Source organism: Lepidochelys kempii, chromosome 5 (assembly GCF_965140285.1).
Source record: "Lepidochelys kempii isolate rLepKem1 chromosome 5, rLepKem1.hap1, whole genome shotgun sequence".
Taxonomy (NCBI): domain Eukaryota; kingdom Metazoa; phylum Chordata; order Testudines; family Cheloniidae; genus Lepidochelys; species Lepidochelys kempii.
In genome coordinates, this window is record NC_136384.1 from 68,736,027 (window position 1) to 68,762,310 (window position 26,284).

General features: G+C 39.4%; 1 protein-coding gene across 5 annotated transcripts in view; it reads right to left on the reverse strand.

The window, feature by feature from the left end:
* Positions 1-26,284, reverse strand: part of FBXL17 (F-box and leucine rich repeat protein 17) — a 485,100-nt gene that overhangs the window by 172,455 nt on the left and 286,361 nt on the right. Inside the window, exon 7 of one of the 5 annotated variants that reach the window (XM_073344637.2) lies at positions 22,303-22,358. The exons of the other annotated variants lie outside the window; for them this stretch is intronic. Within the exon in view, the coding sequence (XP_073200738.1) occupies positions 22,340-22,358 (19 nt within the window). The 3' untranslated portion in view covers positions 22,303-22,339. Of the gene's footprint in view, positions 1-22,302; positions 22,359-26,284 lie in introns of those variants that run through there. 5 annotated transcript variants of the gene reach the window in all.

Here is a 26,284-nt window from a genome sequence, read left to right on the forward strand (position 1 = left end):
AAAAAATAAGAACCAAGATAACTAAATAGAGAGGAATCACTACTCTCCTCAAATGAACTCATACAAAACCACAATAAAAGACAAAAACACCCTAGCACCCATGGGCAAACGCTTCTCGCAAAATGATCACTCGTATCTGACTTTTCAGCCTTCATCCTCAATGAAAACCTGCACAACACCTTCAAAAGACGAGCATTTTAAAATCATAACTTTGATAGACCCAATAAATTATAGACTCAATAAAGACACAGGATTTATGCTCATTACAACAACGTGTAACCAAATAACCATCCTTTTCTTACAGCTGCAGAGGTGTTAACAGTCTACTTCACCTTTAATGATCTCTTGCAACTAGTGTTAACCTCTTCTGCTAAACACTCTGTTCCACTTGTATTTAGCTGCGACACTGAATACCTTTCCCCAATCTCAAGGCTATGTCTACACTACAATGTACGTTGGCAAAACTTATGTCACTCAAAGGTGTGTATATTCCAACCCTCTCGTGAGCACAGGGAGAGCTTCTCCCGCTGACACAGAGCATCTTCACCAGATGTGCTTCAGCTGCACCGCTGCAGTACAGTATGTATAGATATGGCCTCAGCCTCTACAAAGGGAACAGCACCTTTTGATTTGTGAACACTAAGTAAAATGGCATTTCACTAGTGTAAAATTTGTGCAAGTGAAACTCTAAAGCACCTAGTACAGGCTAATGCTCCATCATTATTTGCAAGACACTGACTTATTCAACAGAGTAATAAGACAGGTAAAATGCTAGCAAGGCTTACAAAACTTCCTTGGCAGAACTCTTATGTCATGCAATACTAACAAAGACATGGGAAATTTTCAGTATAAATCTTATCTGAAGTTCAATACCCCACCCTAAAACTGATATGAAATTTCTGTATAATCTTAAGCCTCTCGATTGGACTGAAATATTACTATAAATCTTGATAGGGTATACCACAGTTCTAAGATGTTTCACTCACTTTAAATCTAGAAATGATGCAGAGACAGACGGCTGTGACTCTTATAAAACGTTTAAAGGCAAGATTTCAGGACCTATTATTGAAACGATTAGGAATTCCCTTCAACAAGGTTGCCTATCTAGCACTCCTATCACTGGTACATTACTTGAGAAAAATGCCTGATGACGCTGTCTCTGCTTATAGGAAATAAAATTACATCTGTAATTCAGAGGTGATCTAGCAAAATATTTTCTCCTGGACTGGGAAGGGAGAGTTTCCTTCTTTATATTATAATCTTAGGATACTGCCAATTGTGTTTTGCAAATACATATTTTAAATATTGCTTAGTATTTAAAAATGTCTGCTTTTTCCAAAATCCTAAAATGAATAATAAAATCTTGTTGGGAAATAGTCTAACTAGACAGAAAACCAAAGGATAAGGTTTTTTAAAGCTATATTTAGGTAGTGTGACTAATTTGCCCCAATTGGAAACTTTATCCTTGAGTAGTTGTAATAAGATACAGAAAAACACAGGTTACATCCCTGAATCAAAATAATTCCCATATATAAAATGTAAAAGTATAATTAGGCAGGCCAAAAAGATTTTGAAGAACAATTAGTCAAAGATTATAAAAGTAACAGCAAACATTTTTTTAAGTACATCAGAAGCAGGAAGCCTGCTAAACAATCAATGGGGCCACTAGATGATTGAGGTGCTAAAGGAGCACTCAAGAAAGATAAGCCCTTTGAATGAATGAATTGAATGAATTAAATGAATTCTTTGTATCAGTCTTCACTGCAGAGGAAGTGAGAGAGATCCTCACACCTGAAACATTCTTTTTAGGTGACAAATCTGAGGAACTGTCCAGATTGAGGTGTCATTAGAGGAGGGTTTGGAACAAACGGATAAATTAAACAGTAATAAGTCACTAGGACCAGATGGTATTCACCCAAGAATTCTGAAGGAACTCAAATACAAAATTGCAGAATTACTAACTGTGCTATGTAACCTAGCATTTAAATCAGCTTCTATAGCAGATGACTGGAAAATAGCTAATGTGATACCAATTAGTAAAAAAGTCTCCAGAGGCAATCCCGGCAATTACAGGCCAATAACTTCAGTACCAGGCAAACTGGTTGAAACTATAGTAAAGAACAGACCTTTGAGACCCATAGATTAACACAATATGTTGGGAAAGAGTCAACATGGCTTTTGTTAAGGGAAAATTATGCCTCATCTATCTATTAGAATTCTTTTAGGGGCAACAAACGTGGACAAGGGCGATCTACTAGTGGATATACGATACTTGGATTTTCAGAGAGCCTTTGACAAAGTCCCTCACCAAAGGCTCTTAAGCAAAGTAAGCTGTCATGGGACATGAGGGAAGGTGCTCCCATAGATCAATTAATGGTTAAAAGATGGGAAATAAAGGATAGGAATAAATGGTCAGTTTTCAAAATGTGGTGAATAGTGGTAAATAGTGGTGTTCCTTGTGGGGTCTGTACTGGGACCAGTTCTGTTCAACATATTCATAAATGATCTGGAAAAATGGGTAAATAGTGAGGTGGTAAAATTTGCAGAGGACACAAAACTACTCAAGATGATTAAGTCCAAAGCAGACTGCAAAGAATTACAAAGGGAGCTCACAAAACTAGGTGACTGGGCAACAAAATGGCAGATGAAATTCAGTGTTGATAAATGCAACATAATGCACAATGGAAAACATACTTCCCAATGATACATACAAAATGATGAGGTCTAAATTAGCTGTTACCATTCAAGAAAGATATCTTGGAGTCATTGTGAAGAGTTCTTGGAAAACATCCACTCAATGTGCAGTGGCAGTCAAAAAAGCTAACAGAATGTTGGGAATCATTAGCAAAGGGATAGATAAGAAGACATAAATCCATGCCTTTACATAAATCCATGGTATACCCACATCTTGAATACTGCATGCAAATCTGGTTGCCCCAACTAAAAAAAGATATATTGGAATTGGAAAAGCTACAGAAAAGAGCAACAAAAATTATTAGGAATATGGAACAGCTTCCATACAAGGAAAGATTAATAGGACTGGGACATTTCAGCTTGGAAAAGAGAGTGCTAAGGGGGGATATGATAGAGGTCTATAAAAAAACAAATGAAAGGAAATACTTCTTTACACAAAGCACAGTCAACCTGTGGAACTCTTTGCCAGGAGATGTTGTGAAGGTCAAAATTACAACAGGGTTAAAAAAAAGGACTGGATGACTTTCTGGAGGATAGCCCCATCAATGGCTAATAGCCATGATGTGTAGGGATGCATACTCTGAGTATCCCTAGCCTCTATTTGACAGAAACTGGGAGTGGACGACAGGGGATGGATCACTGATATTAGTTCTGTTCATTCCCTCTGAAGCATCTGGCATTGGCCACTGTTGGAAGACAGCATACTGAGCTGGATGGACCATTCTTATCTAAATCAGTTAAAATCTATGTGCTAGATAGGCAAACAAATTCTTGTGGATTCCACTTCTGCTCATTGGCAGGTAGACAATTTCAGTCAAGGACGCTGAGACTAAACACTGCCTATTTTGAGGGAATGTCAGCTTCCAAAGAATTATTAATAAAGCAGTCTAAGTCACTAAAATGGCAAACCCATCAATCCTCACTTTTCCTGTGGTAAAATGGTTTTGTTGGAGTCAAAGCAAGCTACGCTTTTTATTTTGATCACAATTTATTAACATATGAATTGTCCTTCCTAACCTTTTTATTAAATTAAGAAATATTACAGTTGATGCAAGCTTTCCAAAGGTAAGGACTGTATTATTGGCCTTAGCTTAGAAATTTGATAGTCACTAAAATCAGGTAGGTTTGGTTTGATTTGCCACTCAATTGGTATATAAGCAGTTTAGGCACACTTCTTTACTCACCAGGGAAGATGGTGGAAAACGAATGTAGCTAGTTTGAATGCTTAGGGTTAGAAGGTTAGAGGGGTTAGGGTTAGCTTAGGGTTAGGTTAGAATGCTTAGGGTTAGCTTGTTAGAAACAGTGTGTGGGGGGAGGGAGGGGAGAGGAGGAATTACAGTTTCCACATGTACAAAGTTGTGAAATCAGAGAAGAAATAAGCACCAAGAAAACAAAAACGTATGCTTACTTTTCCCCCCAGATGGTTAAACAACTCTGCTGATGTCTGGTAGTCAGTAGGCGCAAACAATACTCCCAACCTTCAACATGCTGCTTTATATTATTCAAAATCTAATTCAGAGTGGTTACTATTTACCAAGGCTAGTGGTTACTATTTACCTAGGCTATACCTAGGAAATACTGATTGGGATATTTGAGAAATATTAGTCTCTCTCTAACTCCTAATGAAATTACTCGTTTATGCTGTTTAATTTGAAGCCCAAAACAGTTTGCTGATTATTTGCAGGACAGGTAGACAACCTTGTTGCTCAAAGATAGGGAAAACAGAACTCATTTTGGATGCGTAAGTAACCTCATTCTATTAAATTATAAATTCAAATTATTTTGCAGATAAGATCACTCAGATTCATAGGTTTCAGAGTAACAGCTGTGTTAGTCTGTATTTGCAAAAAGAAAAGGAGTACTTGTGGCACCTTAGAGACTAAACAATCTATTTGAGCATAAGCTTTCGTGAGCTACAGCTCACTTCATTGGATGCTCAAATAAACTGGTTAGTCGCTAAGGTGCCACAAGTACTTAGATTCATACCGATCTATCTGTCTCCATGGTAGCAGAATCATGTCTATTGGTGACAATGCAGAGCTTCCTCAGCTTATGTTTCTATCAGTCTTTATATTGCAGTTTTTTACAAGGTGCTTAGTACATTGGTATCTGAGAGCTGGACCATATTATGATGAAAAGTAGCAGTCAAGAACAAATGGCATTTTCTCTGTTCATCTTTACCAGTTCATTAAGGGCTTTATAGGTTAGGACCAGATCTTTGAATTCTGTTCTGAAATGAATGGAGAACCAATGAATTCACAAAGCAGAGGCGATGTCTTGCACTGTTCTGATATATATGCTACCATATGCTGCACCAACTTCAGTTTTCTTTTGACACCTGTAATTTTCAGACTCTGGCATCACAGAATGAGTTTTAGCATGAAGGATGCTGGTCCATTCCCGAGAAAAAAAGATGCAGTTTCCTGGTAAGTCATCCATCGAAAATTCCTCACTGCAGTAGCAATTTTTGAGTCTATTACTCCTGGAGTGGCGATGAGTCCAGCAAAAGCCTAAGGCTTCACACCAACTTGATGATCTGTGGTCTAATGCCATTGGTCACTGGTGAGGTCTGAGTCTTGACAAGTTCTTCAAATATTTTCCCTTCTTATTAGCACCATTTCTGTTTTTGAAGAGGAATTTCAGTTGCTGTTACTCTCTGAGATTCTGGAGGTGCCAGAAGACATTCAGGTTGTGTCACGGTTCCTCCCCGACTCTGAACTCTAGGGTACAGATGTGGGGACCTGCATGAAAAACCTCCTAAGCTTATCTTTACCAGCTTAGGTCAAAACTTCCCCAAGGTACAAAATATTACACCCGTTATCCTTGGACTGGCCGCTACCACCACCAAACTAATACTGGTTACTGGGGAAGAGCTGTTTGGACGCGTCCTTCCCCCCAAAATACTTCCCAAAACCTTGCACCCCACTTCCTGGACAAGGTTTGGTAAAAAGCCTCACCAATTTGCATAGGTGACCACAGACCCAAACCCTTGGATCTGAAAACAATGAAAAAGCATTCAGTGTTTTGCAAGAAGACTTTTAATAAAAAATAGAAGTAAATAGAAATAAAGAAATCCCCCCTGTAAAATCAGGATGGTAGATATCTTACAGGGTAATTAGATTCAAAAACATAGAGAACCCCTCTAGGCAAAACCTTAAGTTACAAAGAAGATACACAGACAGAAATAGTTATTCTATTCAGCACAATTCTTTTCTCAGCCATTTAAAGAAATCATAATCTAACACATACCTAGCTAGATTACTTTCTAAAAGTTCTAAGACTCCATTCCTGTTCTGTCCCCGGCCAAGACGACTACAGACAGACACAGACCCTTTGTTTCTCTCCCTCCTCCCAGCTTTTGAAAGTATCTTGTCTCCTCATTGGTCATTTTGGTCAGGTGCCAGCGAGGTTACCTTTAGCTTCTTAACCCTTTACAGGTGAGAGGAGCTTTCCCCTGGCCAGGAGGGATTTCAAAGGGGTTTACCCTTCCCTTTATATTTATGACAGGTTGCAACATGCAAGTTGGATACTTGCCGGTCTTGTTTCGTGAAGGCATGTCTTTGAGGCATTTTTGGAATCAATCATCAATATTTTGCTGTTGGAAAGCAAGATTCCAGCATCAGTTAAGGAAATAATTATTACATCCTGGTTCAAGATGATTTCTTTCTGGCTGTGCACAATGATCAGGCATCAGTGCTGATTCTGTTATATGTGTCAGCTATCTTTAACATAACCATGTGGTTTTTTTTTTGACAGAATGATGAGAGTAGCTCCATTCTCTTCTTTCTTAGCAAGATCCCAGATGATCTTGTTTATCTGCACTGAGAAATCTCTCTTGTTGGGTTTCACCAGTTTTAATTCTGCCATCCTCTCCTGTTTAGCTGGTGTATGAGGCTGCTAGCAGGCTAATAGGGAGGTATAAGCTGCAGTGTCTTCAGAATATGGATGACACAAAGCTCTACACCTCCATTTCATCTAAGCCATCCAGTACTATTTACCTCAGTCATAACAGTGCCTAACCAGGACTGGGACACTGATGAGACTCAACCTAGATTTGAGTTAGCTAATGCTTATGTGCTGGGTGAAGTGACCAGAAGGCATTACAGAGATCATGTAACTATCTGGTGTGTGTTACAGGTCCCCTTCTGTCCCCAATCTTCAGAGGAGATGAATATGTTACAGCCCAAGTGAGTGAGCTTTAGACTTTTAGCTCTGGAGGTCCACAGTTTAATCCCTGGTCTGCCAAGATTTCAGCCATCATAATTACATGAGAAAACAAATAAGGGATATATCTAGCATTTGTTACTCAGATTCACAACATAGGTGCTTTGCTTGTTCTTAGCTGCTGTTCAGATAGCAATGGCTGCCAAGAATGTATTTTGTCATCTGTGTTCTGCAAAGAATTTATTGATATATTTAATAAATATTTAAATATTTAATAAAGGTTAGACTATTCAAACTGTTTAGAAATTTCAATTAGGGCAGAATGTGACTGTTTATTATGTGGTATTTCCTGCAAGGGAGTGCTTGACATGATTTTTGACTGCAATTTTTATTGTTGGGTTTCACCTGTAAAGTGCTAAATGGTTTGTGTCCTGGCAAATTTAGATATGTCCTCTTTCCTCATATCATACTGAGCCCAGGACTGTCCCATTAGTACTCAGCATGAAGGCAATTCTCAGATCTTGATTTGTTGTGCACCACTTTCCTGGAGGGTGGGAGACAAAGGAAATTCGCTACTGAGACATTTCCTTTTAGCCAGGTTACATTTTATCAATTTCACCTTAGTAATCACAATCTTCAACAGTCCTTTTCTTGCCAGTAGTCTATATCACTGATTTGGTGTGGGAGGTCTTTGTGGAAATTTTTTTGAGCACTGGACAACTTTGCCTTTCCTGTTGGCATTCTTTTCTCATCCATTTTATCCTCACTCAAAAGAATTTTACATTCAACAACAAACACTTTGTCCAAACCACAGGAACAGCCATGGGTATTAGGATGGCTTCTTCAAGCTCATCATCAGAAGCAAGCTCCCCACAAACCAGGATTACCAACTCAAAGAGGCATCAGACCCTGAAAGAAGAAGAAATGCAAAACCTAAGAACATAAGTCTACTGCTATGATGCTCAACCCCCAGCAAAACACCTTTCATGATCCATGGGTCCTACACATGCCTATCACAACATACGGTGTACCTCATCTAGTGCACTCAATGCCCCAGTAACAACTATGTGGGTAAAACCAGACAATCACTATGATTTCAAAGGAACTCACATAGAAAAATGATAAAAGACAAACACCGTATCACCTGTAGATGAACACCTTTCACAAAGTGATCATTCCATATCTGACTTCTCAGTCATCATCCTCAAAGGACATGCACAACACCTTCAAAAGAAAAGTCTGGGATCTTAAATTCGTAACTTTGCTAGATACTAAAAATCATGGACTGAATAGACAAACTGGATTGACAGCTTATTACAACAATCTATAATCAACTAACAACGCCTGCCCCCACGCTGCCTTCCACACTCCCACCTTTCTTTCCTCCCTATGACTGCAGGGGTGTTAATGGGCATTTCATCTTGAATGTTAACTACTGATGCTAAACTATCTGTTCCACCTTTTATTAGCTGTGACACTCTGTATGTTTCCCAGACATGAAGAGCTCTGTATAAGCTCATAGTCATGTTTGTCTCACTAAAAGAAGTTTGTCCAATAAAAGATACTTCCTCACCCACCTTGTCTCTCTAGTATCCTGGGACCAACATGGCTACAACTCCACTGCATATGACATTTTTTTGGTTACTTTCCTTACAATTCTGGGCTTCGCATCCATAAGAAAGACAATTTAGCTAGATTTCTCTCCCTCTTTCTTAACCGACATATAATTTTACACATGGATGTGGCATATGAGCATGGTGTTTTGAATGGTTTACAGTACATCAGCTCCCACATATTGATGAATAATAATTCTATAACTTTAAGTACACTTTTTACCTAGAAGATCTGAGTCCAAACAGCATTTCACATACACTAGCTGAACAAGAGACCACAAGCTGAAATGCAACACAACTTTAAACAGTATCAGCAGCACCTAATAACAATTTAGGTTTGAAAAATGGTGAGTAACTTACAGCGTCAAATATAGGGAAACAAGAGGTAATTTGCCATTTCAATGGATCGCATGCCAATTTGCCGAGATACCAGTGCTGACACTGCTAGATAACTCCTAGTTGGAAGTGTCCTACATGCTCAGGGATCTGGGTAGTGGTTTTTTTCTTTTTAATTTTATCCAAAAGAAGACACTCTTATCACCGCAGCTTCCCCGACAAATAAGCACCATGACTGCAGCACCTACACTGGGGATAGTTTCTAAAATTTTCAATAATTTTAGCGCTTGTGGACCGCCAGGCTGAGAGACTTACGCCATCTGTTTATCCATATAAGATGGACAGCACAGACAATGGCAGTGTGACTTAGACTCACGGCTCTATCAACCGTGCCTTAGCCTTAAACTGGAGGAAACACACCCTGTGAGACAGAACTTCAGTCTCCATGGCCAATCACTTCTGTCCTCCTTACTGAGAACGGCATTACTTGAGACACTTGTAGGCAATTATAAGGAAATTATGAACTCATTTTACTTAGGTCACCAACAGTCATGAAATGATCATGATTTCTGAGAACTTCTCATGTAGGTTATATCTGAACTGTGGTGAAAGACTAGTGATGAAAGATTCTGTATCCCCTTACCAATTCTCAGAAACATCCAGTTATACTAGTTTAACATTAAGAAAAGGAGGACTTGTGGCACCTTAGAGACTAACAAATTTATTTGAGCATACGCTTTCGTGAGCTACAGCTAACTTTGCTTTGTTTTTACTAGAACTAACTTTGCTTAATTTATGACAGCTGACAAGATCACAGCCCATGACATATTTTTAGGCTCTGTGGGGTACCGTACCTAAATAGCAATGTTGACGTTTGTCCGAGATAATGGGAGGCATTATTAAGACATATCTTTACACACTTAGAGGACTGATTCCTCATGCAATTTGGGAAATTTCCTCTATTTAGTAAGGCCAGGGGTGGGGGAAAGAACAAGAATAACTTTCTCTTTCTTAAGCAATAAAAAAAAAATTTATATCTACACATCCTTTAAAGAACATACAAGGCAGGTAGATAAAGGTCACAAACCTCTGTTGTTACTGGAATAAATCCATAGAATTAAAGTTGTTATTGAAACATTCTCAAACTACTGAAGTCACCAAATAAATAAAAGAAAGATGTTTTGTAAAGATTGCAGAACTTTAAAAGCTTGTTTTTCTCTTATCATAATTAAATACAGGACAAAAAAGATCAAAGAAAAGGAATACACTGTCTGGTTAAGTTATCACTCTGTTTTAAATTTTGTTTATACCTCACATAAAACGATCCACCTATGATCTCAATGATTTGTATAAAACAGCCAAACCTCAGTCATTTAAATAATTCTTTGTAGGCATCTCTCCCCAACAAGATCAAGGAAAATAGAAGCGGTCAAAAATCTTTAAAAGCACTCAATTAAGGGCCAAAGACATAGAAAGGTTATTGATAACTGCTATTAAGGATTCTCAAGAGTTACGGTAGTGTACTTTGAAAAGACGAGGGAAGTAATGTAATTAACAACTATTACCATGCATTATAAACCACATACAGGACAGGGTGGGGTGAAGGTACTTAGCAAAGTACTATAAACTCAGAATTACTATTTAGATAGATAAGAAAAGAAAGAAAGAAAGAAAGAAAGAAAGAAAGAAAGAAAGAAAGAAAGAAAGAAAGAAAGAAAGAAAGAAAGAAAGAAGGAAGGAAGGAAGGAAGGAAGGAAGGAAGGAAGGAAGGAAGGAATGCATGTAAAGTTCTTGAAAGTATAGACCAAATAAATAACATACTGTAATATATTTACCAAGTAATGATGCAAACTAAAGAAGAATACATTAGACATAAGGAAAGAGACATCATCTCGTATGGAAGTTGTTGAATTTTGAGCTAGAGAATGTTTAATTTAGAGAGAGGAATTTCCCTGGCTTTCCCCACTACAAATAAATTTGTGGCACAAAAATCACTTGTGTAAAACACTTTGTATACAAGAATCCCTGGGTAAATAGTAGCATTAAAACATCAGACAGAGATAAAACCTGACTTTTTAGGGGTGAGTGTGATCTAGTGGTTGAGACTCAAGACTGTTTTTCTATTGCTATCTCTGCCACTACTGTACAACTGTATGCAACTTTGATCAAATCCCTCAGATTACCTATTAGTAATATAGATACACGTTGACAGGTTTCAGAGTAGCAGCCATATTAGTCTGTATCCGCAAAAAGAAAAGGAGTACTTGTGGCACCGTAGAGACTAACAAATTTATTTGAGCATAAGCTTTCGTGAGCTACAGCTCACTTCATTGGATGCATTCAGTGGAAAATACAGTGGGGAGATTTCTATACACAGAGAACATGAAACAATGGGTGTTATCATACACACTGTAACGAGAGTGATCAGGTAAGGTGAGCTATTACCAGCAGGAGAGTGGGGGGGGGGGGTGAGGAGGGGTTGACCCTTTTGTAGTGATAATCAAGGTGGGCCATTTCCAGGAGTTGACAAGAACATGTGAGGAACAGTAGGGGGTAAATAAACATGGAGAAATAGTTTTACTTTGTGTAATGACACATCCACTCCCAGGCTTTATTCAAGCCTAAGTTAATTGTATCCAGTTTGCAAATTAATTCCAATTCAGCAGTCTCTGATTGGAGTCTGTTTTTGAAGTTTTTTTGTTGAAGAATTGCCACTTTGAGGTCTGTAATCAAGTGACCAAAGAGATTGAAGTGTTCTCTGACGTCTGATTTGTGTCCATTTATTCTTTTATGTAGAGACTGTTACAGACCTAAAAGTGGCAATTCTTCAACAAAAAAACTTCAAAAACAGACTTCAACGAGAGACTGCTGAATTGGAATTAATTTGCAAACTGGATTCAATTAACTTAGGCTTGAATAAAGACTGGGAGTGGATGGGTCATTACACAAAGTAAAACTATTTCCCCACGTTTATTGCCCCCCCACACTGTTCCTCAGATGTTCTTGTCCCCTCATAGGTCATTTTGGGTCAGGTGCCAGCGAGGTTATCCTAGCTTCTTAACCCTTTCCAGGTGAAAGGGTTTTGCCTCTTGCCAGGAGGGATTTTATAGCACTGTATACAGAAAGGTGGTTACCCTTCCCTTTATTTTTCTGACAAACCCAGTTATACTTTTGGACTTCACAAGTTCTTCATGTTGACTGTGCCTATTAATTTAATTGGGTGACCCCTGTTTCCTGTGCTATGCGAAGAGGTGAATAATACTTCCTAATTCACTTTCTCCACACCATTCATGATTTTATAGACCTCTCATATCCCACCTTAATCATTTCTTTTCTAAAGGTGAACAGTCCCATTCTTTTTAATCTCTCCTCATATGGAAACTGTTACATATCCCTAATCATTTCTGTTGCTTTTCTCTGTACTTTCCCTAATTCTAACGTATCTTTTTTGAGATGGGAAGAACTGCACACAGTATTCAAGGTGTGGGCATACCATGGATTTATATAGTGGCATTATGATATTTTCTGTTTTATCCTCCATCCTTTCCCTAACAATTGCTAACACTTGAGTGGATGTTTTCAAAGAACTATCCACAATGACCCCAAGATCTCATTCTTCAGTAGTAACTAATTTGGGCCTCATGATTTTGTATGTATACTTGGGAACATGTTTTCCAATGTATATTACTTTGCATTTATAAAAATTTAATTTAATCTACCATTTTGTTGTCCAGTCACCCAGCTTAGTGAGATCCCTTTGCAACTCTTCACAGTTAGCTTTGGATCTAATTATCCTGAATAATTTTGTATCATTCACAAATTTTGCCATATCACTTTAGTCTTATTTCAGTTTTGGGTTTAGTGTGTGGGTGCTGGGTGGTGTTGGTGGCCTGTGCTATACAGGAGGTCAGATTAGATGATCTAGTGGTCCCTTTTGGCCTTAAACTCTATGATTATCTATGAGTTCATTGTAACAAAAATGTTAATGTTTATGACTTCTTGAGGTTCCTTCCAGCCCTACATTTCAATGATTCTTTGTATTATTGTGGAATTGTAAGTAACATCTGTGAAAGTAGAATGAATTATAATTCATTAAAGAAATGCTACTTGAAGGGTTTGTTGAAATATAGTTGTCAGGAAGAGAAACATTAAGGAGTGTGAGACAATGGGTCCTCAAACTAATTAACTTAGAGCTCCTACTGAGCTAGGAGATTGGTAAATGTTAGTATGCAAATAAGATATGTATGTATATTTGTCAGTTTCTGCTTCCTTTTGTCTCTTATGTTAAATTGGCTTTGGCTTATTTGTATAAACAAGTTAGCTTGAGTCTCAGAGAGGGGCTCACATATCTGGGTGCATTGGCAAAGCGCTTTGCTAATAAACAGAGTGGTCTGACAAATTATGTGAGTCCTGAATCTGACTTTGACAATTTGGAAGTTCCACCAAGATGGCAACCATCTTCACTGGGGCCGTGTGACTCCTGACTGTTCTTAGGACTGCCGTGGCAAGCCGGCACCTGGGCATTTGGCCCGAGCGGTCCTCCACCAGAACGGAAGAGTGCATGACCACAGTGAAGTCTACGCCATTGAACCTGTTGGTTCCCACTCTGTTCTGGTAGGGATCCCGGGATCTGACATCAGGAATCTGGTCAGGTAATTATTTCTGTGTTTTGTTCGGACTGAGGACTGTCTTGTCTCTGTGTCTATCCATCCTCCCTATGGTGTGTTTGAGTCTGGGCGCCATCTCCATCCGGGGATCGGCTGACCAAAGGGTCCCTGTCCCCACGATCTGAGTGAGTGAAATCTGCACAATCGCAGCCGCACCGCGCCTTGGGTAAAACCGTTGGTGTGAAAACAAGGGCGATTGAGGCAGTAGCCTGTGGGCTCCTTTTGTGTGTTGCACCGGGCATCGCTCTGACAAACCCGACTTTCCTTCTTGTGTGATTGGTGTGTAAAGTCCTCCTGTATGGGTAACCAGATGTCTATGTCGGGACAGTTCCCTAAAGGAACACCGGCTCATTTTATGTATTTTAGGAAGGGTCTGGACTCCTGTAAATTTCTGGAAAAATGGTCTAGGCTAACTCAGGAGAATCCCAAAATTCAGTGGCCACTGTTAGGATCTTGGGACAAAGACTGAGTAGACGTCTTAAAAGCAAACTCGGCCAACCTAAAACTAAATTGGCAAAAGGAGAGGTTGATTGTTTCATGCAGTGGTGGGAAGAGGCAAATCATAGGTGGACAGAATCAAAACTTGCCTCTCTCAAAGATTCTGGCTTCTATCCCACCAGATGCAACTCATTTTACTGTTGTTGATTTGTGCTCTGCTTTCTTTTCCATCCTGGTTCACCCTGACTCCCAGTTCCTGTTTGCCTTTTCTTACGAGGGGCAACAGTACACATGGACCACACTGCCCCAGGGGTATACTGAAAGCCCATCATATTTTTCCCCAGCATTAGCCTGAGACCTTGCTGACCTTGTTTTCCTGTCCAGGTCCACACTTGTCCAATATATAGATGATCTACTCCTCTGTTCCCCTTCATTGTCTGCCTCTGAAACGGACTCTTTAGTGCTCCTTACTGCCCTAGCAAATAAGGGTCACAAAGCTTCTTGCTCTAAACTACAACTCTGTCAAGCTTCTGTCACATACCTTGGCTTTCTCCTCTCCCAGGGTTCCCATGCACTTTCTCCCACCCGCGTCCAAGCTATCCTTAGCTTTCCCCGACCCTGCTCCCCACGCCAGGTCCAGAAGTTTTTAGTTATGGCTGGATTTTGCAGACAATGAATTCCCCAATATGCCTCCCTTGCAAAACCTCTCCAGGAACTCACTCTTTTCTCTGTGCCTGACCCCTGCCATGGCCCCCTGAGGCCAATTCTGCCTTTGTTTCCCTCAAACAGGGTTTGGCTTCTGCCCCTGCCTTAGGGCTGCCTGACTATTCTAAGCCTTTTACCCTTTTCTGCCACGAACAATCTGGGTGTGCACTTGGAGTTCTCACTCAGATGCACGGAGAAAAGAACCGTCCAGTGGCTTATTTCTCTGCCACTTTAGACCCTGTTGCCCAAGGCTTACCCCCCTGCCTGCGTGCTGTGGCTGCTGCAGCACACCTAGTCGAAATGTCTGATTCCCTTGTTCTCCGCTCTCCTCTTACCCTCATGGTCCCTCACTGACCTCACCCTGCTCCAAGACTCTGCCCCAGAAACTGAGAAAGAATCCTGGGTTGCCCAAGGTTGCTCTCTACATCCCGATTCTTTTTGGCGCTCGCCTACTGGTACCTTTGTAGCCCCTTTTTCACTCTACCCATCTCTGGCCGCCCTGCTACATGGTGTTTCGCATGTCGGAAAGAAGGGGATGGTCTCTGCTGTAACTAAGACAGGATGGTGGCCCCCCCATTTTAGCTCTTTTGCAGCCTGCCACTGTGCAGCCTGTACCATTTGCCAAAGCCATACTATTGCTAAACCTGTAAAAGTGGCCCAGGGGTTCCGGGGTCTGCCTCAAGCACCGTTCTTGCATTCGCAACTTGATTTTCTACAAATGCCTAAGTGTCAACAATATGAATTTATATTGGTTATGGTATGTTTATTCTCTGATTGGATTGAAGCCTTTCCTTGTTGCAAGGCTGACTCACTGTTTGTTGCCAAATGTTTGATAAATTATATTATGCCTGCCAAGGGAATTCCTGCTACTCTGTCCAGTGATCGGGATACACATTTTACTGGACAACTTGTTCAACACCTGGACCGTGTATTGCATATCAAACACCTGTTGCACTGTCCCTACCACCCACAGAGTGCAGGTGCAGTTGAAAGACGAAATGGTGTTGTCATAAATATAAAGGGAAGGGTAAACCCCTTTAAAATCCCTCCTGGCCAGAGGAAAAATCCTCTCACCTGTAAAGGGTTAAGAAGCTAAAGGTAACCTCGCTGGCACCTGACCAAAATGACCAATGAGGAGACAAGATACTTTCAAAAGCTGGGAGGATGGAGAGAAACAAAGGGTCTGTGTCTGTCTATATGCTGCTTTTGCCAGGTATAGAACAGGAATGGAGTCTTAGAACTTTTAGTAAGTAATCTAGCTAGGTATGTGTTAGATTATGATTTCTTTAAATGGCTGAGAAAAGAACTGTGCTGAATAGAATGACTATTTCTGACTGTGTGTCTTTTTTGTAACTTAAGGTTTTGCCTAGAGGGATTCTCTATGTTTTGAATCTAATTACCCTGTAAGGTATCTACCATCCTGATTTTACAGAGGTGATTCCTTTACTTCTGTTTCTATTAAAAGTCTTCTTGTAAGAAAACTGAATGCTTTTTCATTGTTCTCAGATCCAAGGGTTTGGGTCTGTGGTCACCTATGCAAATTGGTGAGGATTTTTACCAAACCTTTCCCAGGAAGTGGGGTGCAAGGGTTGGGAGGATTTTGGGGGGAAAGACGTGTCCAAACTACATTTCCCAGTCAACCCAGTTTGAGTTTGGTGGTGGCAGTGGATATTCCAAGGACAAAGGATAAAATTAATTTGTACCTTGGGGAAGTTTTAACCTAAGCTGGTAAAAGTAAGCTTAGGAGGCTTTCATGCAGGTCCCCACATCTGTACCCTAGAGTTCAGAGTGGGGGAGGAACCTTGACAGGTGTACTTAAGAATAAGCTTGCTAAAATTTTTGACTCTACAGGATTAAGCTGGCCAATAGCCTTATCATTAGCCCTTATGGACATGAGATCCACTCCATCCCAAAGGCATAAATTAAGTCCCTTTGAAATTGTTATGGGACGCCCTATGCGAGCTATGACTACCATTACTCCCGTTCCAGATTTAAACTTGACTCACAGTGTGCTTCTTCAGTATTGCAAGGGACTAATGCAAGTGTAAGTCACTTCCATTCACAGGTTCGAGCCGCCTGGCCCACGGAACCCACCTCTGACGCTTGCCACAACCTCGAGCCAGGTGATTGGGTCTACGTACAGCACCATCGTCGAAAGCACTCCTTGGAGCCCTGGTGGAAGGGTCCTCATCAGGTACTGCTTACTACACAGACGGCTGTTAAACTATCTGGCATCGCAGCATGGATACATGCTTCACAGTGTAAGAAGGCACCATCCCCAGAGAACCAATCATCACCTCAGGACAATGCAGAGTCAATTTTGACTCCAGAAGAAGACGTAGAGGAACAGTCTGCAATACCTTACAATCTACGCTCTCGTAAGGGTTGCCAGAAGCAGACGAGAAAAAAAAAAAACCCGGTGGGCGTAAAACCACGGTTCCCTCAGTTGAGGTTGTCAGAACCAGAAGAGCCTTGCCTCCAACATGCGCCTCTGCCTGTTTCTCGGCTGCTGGTATCTTACGGTTTGGGGAGACCACGATGATAATTCTTTTATCCAGCAGCAGGTGTGGATACCTCAGACCCTTAATATTTCTAATTGCTGAGTCTGCAGCCACATCCCAGCCCACTCTCAAACTGGTGTTCCTGTCCTGGCTATCCCACTCAAGTCCCCAAACCTCACTGGAGGGCCTCGTCCGTTTAACAAAATATGGAACAGCAATGACACTTGGGAAGCGGTGGGAATAAATGCATCTAAATGGATAAGTGCGGTGGAGGGAAAAGGTCACTGGTGTTGGGTGTGTAATGGGACAGGGCTGGATCTGGGGAAAAGCCGTTGCCTTCAGCATATTGTGGCCAATGGTGTATGGGATTATTCAAACAAAACTAAAAAGTGGCGGGCCGGGTATGGAGATATGAATTTTTTTCTCAATCTGGGATCAAACAGAGAAATCAATCTCATGTTCCCCCTACAGTCATGCAAATAACACCACTCCTCGTAAGGAGAATTACGCTGTACCCTGTGGGGGATACTCCTCCTCCTTTGCAAACACCTATATGACAAATGGGTGCAACCGACCCTTCCCGGCCTTAATAGGCCATCACTGGGTGTGTGGGACCACAGCTTATACCGCACTACCAGCTAATTGGTCAGGAATCTGTTATCCCGCCCGACTCTTCCCCAATTCCGAGTGCTAGGAACCTTCCCTTGAGAACGCATCCGCAATTTCAGGTGAAAAAGAAGGGACTTAACAGATGCCCAATGGTATGTAAATAACATAAGCCCCTTAACCTGGGAAGAGGCCATTGGCGGTTCCTTCATACCATGAGGGGGAGTAATACACCATGCAAAAAGGCTCCTAAGGTTACAAGCAGTAGTTGAAATAATGGCAAATGAAACCGGAGAAAGTTTAAGAGCCCTGGCCAAAGAAACAGGGGCAATCCGACAGATGGCCCTCCAAAACCGTCAGGCATTGGACATAGTGCTGGCAGCAAAAGGAGGAACTTGTGCTCTCATTGGAAAAGACTGCTGTGTGTATATACCAGACAACACCAATGAGGTAATAGATCATGCTAGCCACTGAGAACAAATCGCATATCTTCTGCACGAAGAGCCAAGTTCTTTATGGAAGTGGCTAAGTAACCTTTTCAATTTCTCTGGCATAGGAAACTGGTTGTTTCAGGGAGCCCTAACTCTCCTGTTTGGAATCCTAATAATTTTTGTATGTTTTCAGTTACTTTCCTGTTGTATCCAAAATTGTGTCAGGCATGCTACACAGATAGCTGCCCCAAACCAGAGTGCTAATTTGATGATTTTAAATATCACTGATGAACAAAGAGATAAAGAACGATTGATATGTGGAACCCAGTCATTGTTGTTTATTGCGTAGCTTGACGAAAAGGAGGGATTGTGAAAGTAGAATGAATTATATTGAAATTATAATTCATTAAAGAAATGCTACTTGAAGGGTTTGTTGAAATATAGTTGTCAGGAAGAGAAACATTAAGGAGTGTGAGACAATGGGTCCTCAAACTAATTAACTTAGAGCTCCTACTGAGCTAGGAGATTGGTAAATGTTAGTATGCAAATAAGATATGTATGTATATTTGTCAGTTTCTGCTTCCTTTTGTCTCTTATGTTAAATTGGCTTTGGCTTATTTGTATAAATAAGTTAGCCTGAGTCTCAGAGAAGGGCTCACATATCTGGGTGCATTGGCAAAGCGCTTTGCTAATAAACAGAGTGGTCTGAGAAATTATGTGAGTCCTGAATCTGACTTTGACACATCTCTAGAGAGAAGTTCTGACTAATGTAAAACCTGGGAAGCATTATGAGCTTCAAAGGACTATTTGAAACAATGTGAACTTTTAAAGTTAAGTGGGTTTCCCAGGAAATCTCTAGGGAGAAGTGTATGCAAATGAAAAATCCTACGGTTATGCAAAACCCCAGACTTTTGAAGCTATGCTCTGAGAAGAAACTCACAGTTTACAAATTACTTATCTCAGATTAAAGACCCGGGTTTTATAAAGAGGGGACTAAACTTTTCATGAATGTGCTTCTTCTGAGCTAATAGCTGTTGTGAACTTGTGACCATAGCAAAACCCCTTGGTGGGGTTTGAAGTACTGTTCACCTGCCAGAGGCCTTGGTTGGGAGTTGGGGTGATCTCTGGCAAGCTTATTAGCATGAATGTAGACTCTTTGACTGTTTTAAATATGTTTTCTATGTAATGCTTTTACCTTAAGAATAAATGTGCTTGCTTATAAAGAGCTCTGTGGTAACTTTACTGTGGGCAGTTATACTATTTATATCCTGAAGTGGGAACATGAGAAATCTCATACTCTTTTACAGCTTTCAGGGTCAGCAGAAAGCATGATTCAGCTGTTTTTTAAAGGAAAAGCTTGTACATCATATATCCAGGCATGTGCCAGATCCAGCTCTAATAAAACATTGCTTATTTCAGAAACCAATAATAAATACAGCAAACAGGATTTTGCTTCTATAGATTTTTTTTTAAAAAACACAGCATCCACTGTCCATCAGTTCAATTAATTCTGCAGTTTTTAAAAAGAAAATCTTTGTTCTTTTTGTTATCAAAATATCAGTGTAATTCCCTTTAGTGTACTAAAAGCAGACCCTTTAAACATTTACCACAGATTTGATATGGGTATATGTTAATTTACCTATAATAATACGAATGCTTTACTTTTTTTTTCTTGTTCTTGGCCAGCACAATTAATTAGGCAAGTAACCCTGTCTTCAAAATAAAGCATCATTGTACATTAGCTTACATCAGCTAAATTGTCCTGTGCAATGATTTAAACAAACAAAAACCTTCAGCAAATTAGAAAGAACAATTCAAATATACATTGCCAAACAGAAAACACTCTTGAACAACTACAAGTTTTAACTCCTGAAATTTAGTGGAATAATCCACTATTTAAGTTCAAAGTCTGAAAAGTTAATGTTAAAAAAGGAAAGTGTGTTATGAATGTGATGAAACAAACAAATAATGTGAAAAGCAGCAATTGGAATTTCAATGGGAATGAACCCATTAAATGCAAAGTAATACAGTGAGGAAAAAATAAATCAAAACAAAGGTATACAATGTTAGGAAAATTTTGGAAAGCAGTAATGGCAGAACAGCATAACATTATAATGTTTGACTTAAGATGGGTGGGCAACCAGGAAGAGGTTGACACACACGGTGTGAATTCAGAGAAGAGCAATAAAAATGATTGTCTAGTGGGATGACTTATCAAAAAAATGAAGATAAATAAATAGGTGTAGCTTGTCTAAATGATTACTAAGGAGGATTTAGGAGCCAGGATGGGTAGTAGTGTATACCTATTTGAGGGAGAGAGAGAGAAGAATGATATTGTGGTTAAAGGCACTGCAGTGGGACTCAGGAAAACTGGTTTATTTGACTTGGGCAATTCACTTCATGCCTCTGGGTGATAGTTCTGCATCAGTGAAATGGGAATAATGAAATTTTCCTTCCTCATTGGGATGTGTGGAGGATAAATCCATAAATACTTGGGAGGTTATCAGGTCCTTCAGTGATATAAGTCTTCTAATTACCTAGACACTTAAGGCCAGATTTTTAGAGGTATTCAGGCATTACTGCATTCAGCATTGCAACACCTAACTCCTGTAGGAGCCTAAAGCTCATTCTCAAAAAGGATTTAGGCACATAGAAGCCTAAATTCCATTAACAGTCAATTCCTACATGCCTGAATACCTTTAAAAATCTGGGTCCAGGGTAATCAATAGGCAGATCACGGGTCAAATCAGGACACCAGATGCTTTTCAATGGACCACAAAATCTTTTTATTTATGTATTATTATTGCAATCATTATTATTACTATTTTTGTATTATTTTCTCTGGAGTCTAGACCTTGACTATACTTTGACCAAGAAATGTGGACTTTCAGAAAATAATTTATCTCTGTCTGGGTCTATAATGATACTCCAAGAGTTTATAAATAGGATGGGATGAAATTCCGCAAAGGAAAATTCAGGATGGTTATCAGGAAACATGCCGAGGAATAGTTTAAATAGTGGTCATTTAAAAACTACATTATAAAAAACACTTGAAAACAAGTTGGCAAAGGTAGGGCAATGGGCTATAACTAACAGAGAAATCTTTTCCATCTCTAATTTCAATGACTCCATAAATGCTATAAAAACTATAAACATATGAAGTATTTATTTAAAAACAAATAAATGGGCTTCTTGTCCCACCCACACCCATTTCATTCTCTGCTCCTTCAAGCAAGATCTGGCAGTCTTCATAAGGAGTGCTGTGGCTCCATGAATTAAAGCAATCTTTGCTACTTTGATGAAAGAGTTTTGAGAGTGTGACTCCCCGTTCGGGTATTTTTTATTTTTAAACTTTTGTTTGCCAGGGAGAGGACTGTAACCCCCATGCAGCCACAGACAGTTCAGGAAGTATAGGGCTGCATACAAACAGGAGCAAGGATAATTGCAGAAATAACTGCTCTGATGGTATTCATCTAGCAAGTTCATGCATCCATGAAAATGGGTGCAAGCAATTAAATGTTCCATAGCTTTACTCAAAGAAAGCATGAGGAACATCTCTGAAGTTGGATCTGTTTTATAAGTTAACATAGGAACAAATATTCGCAAGAAATTGATAAAATGTTTGATATTAGTCGAGTTAAAAAACCTGTAAACCTCAAACAACTGGACTTCACAAAATTTTAATTTCCCTTTCAATTACTACAGAAACAATACAAAGCACCTCACTGGTTCTGGACTACATGTTAGAATGGCTGACATTCACAATTAGTGTAAACTTTCCCACTCTTACAGAAACCAGTATACTCCTGATGCTGGAGTTCCAGCGAGTTTATTAGTGGGTTATAATAAAAAGACTAGTTATAATATGACACATCAAGGATTGTCTAATTGTAGATAAATCCAAGACTTAGGCTTGTTTTGCTTCATGCAGTTATGATTCGAAAAACAGCAAAATTCTTTCACCAGATACTTCAGTTTTACTGTCATACCAAAATAGATTTTTAAAACTTTCAAAAACAAAAAACACCAGTGTTAGTTCTGATCAGTTTATCTAAAATGTTAACATAAGAAAAACAAGGGGGAACCAGTGACCAAATTGTGACTCTTCAGTCACAATTCTGTTTATGTTCTGCTTCTGGGGCCACACAACATTACTACGTTCTGCCCCTTACTCAGGGCTGATTTCAAGGTGGTAATCTTGTCCTAAAAGAATAATAGTTAATTCAGTGCTTTTCCTTCATATTTATCATAATCAAATAATGTCATTTACAAAGCACTCCCATTTGTTGTAGAGATGCAAAAATAAATAAAATAATAAAACAGCTATGAATTATTGAATATCATATATACTTACTAGTAATTAAATAAATAATACTAAAAACTGGCAAAACTAATAAAATAATGGCCAGTAAAGCTGAAAGTGTGGTAAACTTTTCCTGGGATACAATACTAAGCAAATCTAAGATAATAAATAAACATATCTGAAATAGATGCCAGCGTGTAGAATTCGATCATCTGAATTCAAACAGCATTATATAAAAACAAATGGTACCGCTAGTAGTTCAAGGGAAATATGTAAATCTACGTGGGCTTTTATGTTACTGTTATGATATAAATCAACTTGAAACATTTAATAGTTCAGTTCTCTATTCTGCCACAAGAAAAATTATTTAGACCCCTGCCTTGTTAACCATCACCACAAATCTCAAAACACAGCAGTAGAAAATCTACAATCCCATTCTTCATATATATGCTTTGCACACTGCTGGCTAAGACTTGGGACTCAGAAGTTGTCCCAGTGCATGTTGGTGTGAATTATGGGGGAAAACGCCACATAAAAAGCTAGAGGACACATGGGGAAGAAAATTAGACATACTAAAATACAACAATTTCTAGAGATCCGAGTTCACCAATATGTACAATGTTCCATATCAGCAGATTATATAATTGCACTCAAAACTTAAAACACTACTACTATTTTAAATGAAATTAAATATCAACAACAGAAACAAGAAGAAAAATTGAATATAAAATCCTACACAGTGAGAGTTAGGAATTCTTAATGTTCAAATTGTCCCCTTAGAGACACATCTTGATCATTTATGCAAAGGATTTATTGAGGAAAAAGGGGGAAATGCAAGCAAGCATGGTGTAAGAGAAGAGACTGAATGTCTCTCCTTGCTAAACAAAATAGATGTCATTTTAAAAACAGCTTGCACTAAAATATGGGAGTGGATTAAATTAGGATCAAGTGTTGGACATGCTGGATCTTCTGAAAAATGGGAAATGTAATCTTAGATGTTCATCCTAAATGTCTTGCTGCTGTTTAAATTTTTCAAAGAGAAAATTGGTGGTAATGTATTACTTGGTCATCAAGAAATTATTCAGTATGCAATAGCTAACAGGAACTGTTTTAAATCACTTAAAGTGCACCAACTGGAGAAGCAAAAAAAATTTTGTGCTCACGCTTACCAATTATAGGAATTTACAAGTTGGGTTTCTAAAAAAATTACAATTTTGGGACAAAAGGGTAGTAAACAATCTATGGACATATAACTAATTTGATCCTGCTGAATCTTCTCTAAAAAAAAAATCTTTGGACAGATGCATCATAGTATGGACGTGTTAAAAAAAAGTAAATATTGTCATTAAAATTATGTGGATTAGAAGGAAATCAACAAAACTTCGTAGACGGAATCAATGAGAGCCAATACAGAATTTCCACCAAACAGAAAAAAATAATTTTTCACACTGAGTAATTTGGAGGGTTGGTAGTAGGTTATGGAGTTGTTCTCCATTAGATTACCAGCCTGAAACAATTTTATTGAATAGTGACAGAAAGTTGCTACCATCTGATCTTGTTTGATATATGTAATCAAAGTGAGTGAAATTAATCTTCTCCATATTGCTGATATTACCTGTCACGACTGTTGAGTTCTAGACAGAAACGTAGACCTTTGGACTCTCTTACAAAGCTGTTGAAACCATTGAAAAAAAACTTTGAAAGTTATGAAAGCATTTTATTGCCAGTAGGTACATATTTTGTTATTGAAAATCTTCCATAAAATTTTTTATCCACATGAGGCGGGATGGTCCCTGAGCCCAAACATCTACATCACAATTTTATAGCCCTGCAGTCCCCACAAGCTCGAGTCAACAGACATAGGCCAGCCATCAATGTTTAACTGCAGTGTAGACATACCCTATGAGGCTGAAACCCTCTAAACCCTTAAGAACCTTAAATCCTAAACAACCATAGAAATGTCTTTTTATTCCCCAGCTCGGAGTTGAGCTATCTTACAAGTAGTAATTGTCTAGAATTCTGTACTATAACTGTTCTATGGATGGAGGACTTCAGTCTTCAGTGATGTCAAGTAGGCACCCACTTTTCACAAGAATACTAGTTTGTGAATTTGACTTGTGAATAACAGACACACCCCCTCAATGGGAATCATATAATTCTTGCTATATCCTCTGGTTTTTTTCCCTACCAAATTAACATCCCTTCGGTCTTGTCTAGTCGAAGTCTCAGCCTGCTAATGCCCATTCTTTCCCAAATCTTACCCAGACATTGAATAAGATTGGGTGAGGGAGAGGTAAAGCCTTGTATCAAGACTCATCATAGTACTGAAAAACCATAGCCCAGTCTCCAGACTAATGCACTGAAAAACTCTCTATACACTTTACACAAGAGGGGTGATGGAATGGAACCCTGCAGAATTCCACATGACAGCAGCCTCACAGGGGAGGAGCAGTTTCCCAATACTAATCTTGGAAAACAATCCACAAAAAAGAAACAGAGGCATCTTTTGGTTCAAAAGTCTTTGCATTAGAAGGCTCTCTCATGTCAGGCTTAAAGATGGCATAATGAGAGCTCTATTCATGGGAAAACAGCTTTCAGAACTAATGAACCTAAATCAGTAGTTTTCAACCTGTGGTCCATGGACCCCTGGGTCTGCAGACTACGTCTAAGGGCCCAGAAAAGGTTGTTGTTACCATAGAACAGTGGTTATCAACCTGTGGTTCACGGACCCCTGGGCATCCACAGACTATGTCTAAGATTTTCAAAAGGGTCCACACCTACATTTGAAATTTTTTAGGAGTCCACATTAGAAAAGGTTGACAACCACTGACCTAGCTACTACACGAGCTTCCTTATGAGCTGTAGGTCACGAAAGCTCACGCTCAAATAAATTGGTTAGTCTCTAAGGTGCCACAAGTACTCCTTTTCTTAACTACACAGTGGCTGCTCTTTACCCCAAGTGGCACTTCAGTGCATCCACCTACTTTTAAATACCACATGTGGCTGTTTCTAAGCTGACATTCAGTCAGCTAAGGAGGAATTTTAAGTGGGACTGTACAACCTAAAAAGTAAATCTGCCGGGTTGACAGTCTTGCAGTGGAGCTGAGCCTGGAGAAGAGAAAATGCCCACTGTGATGAAAAATTCCTAGCTCCAGCCAAACAAGAATTGGGAAGCATCATATTGACTTCCTCTGGGTACACCTTGCTTCCCAATACATCAATCTGAAGTGGGAGCTGGAGACAGAAGAAAAGTTTTATATTTCATTATCACTCTTCTAAGCCATTGAGTGTCCTCTCTCCAACCTTTTTAATTTTATGCCCATATTGCTAAGGCTCAAAATGTATGTGATCTTCCCTTTCCCTCTCTTCATGCAAATACAGTATTTGTTGGCAAACTCTGGGTAATTCTTTCTAATTTATCTCCTCAAAAGAAATGCCTCAATGCAGTGTTTCCTAAATTTTTCAGGTTTCAGAGTAACAGCCGTGTTAGTCTGTATTCGCAAAAAGAAAAGGAGGACTTGTGGCACCTTAGAGACTAACCAATTTATTAGAGCATAAGCTTTCGTGAGCTACAGCTCACTTCCTCAGATGCATATCGTGGAAACTGCAGCAGGCTTTATATATACACAGAGAATATGAAACAATACCTATTCCCACCCCACTGTCCTGCTGGTAATAGCTTATCTAAAGTGATTTCCAGCACAAATCCAGGTTTTCTCACCCTCCACCCCCCCACACAAATTCACTCTCCTGCTGGTGATAGCCCATCCAAAGTGACAACTCTTTACACAATGTGCATGACAATCAAGCTGGGCTATTTCCTGCA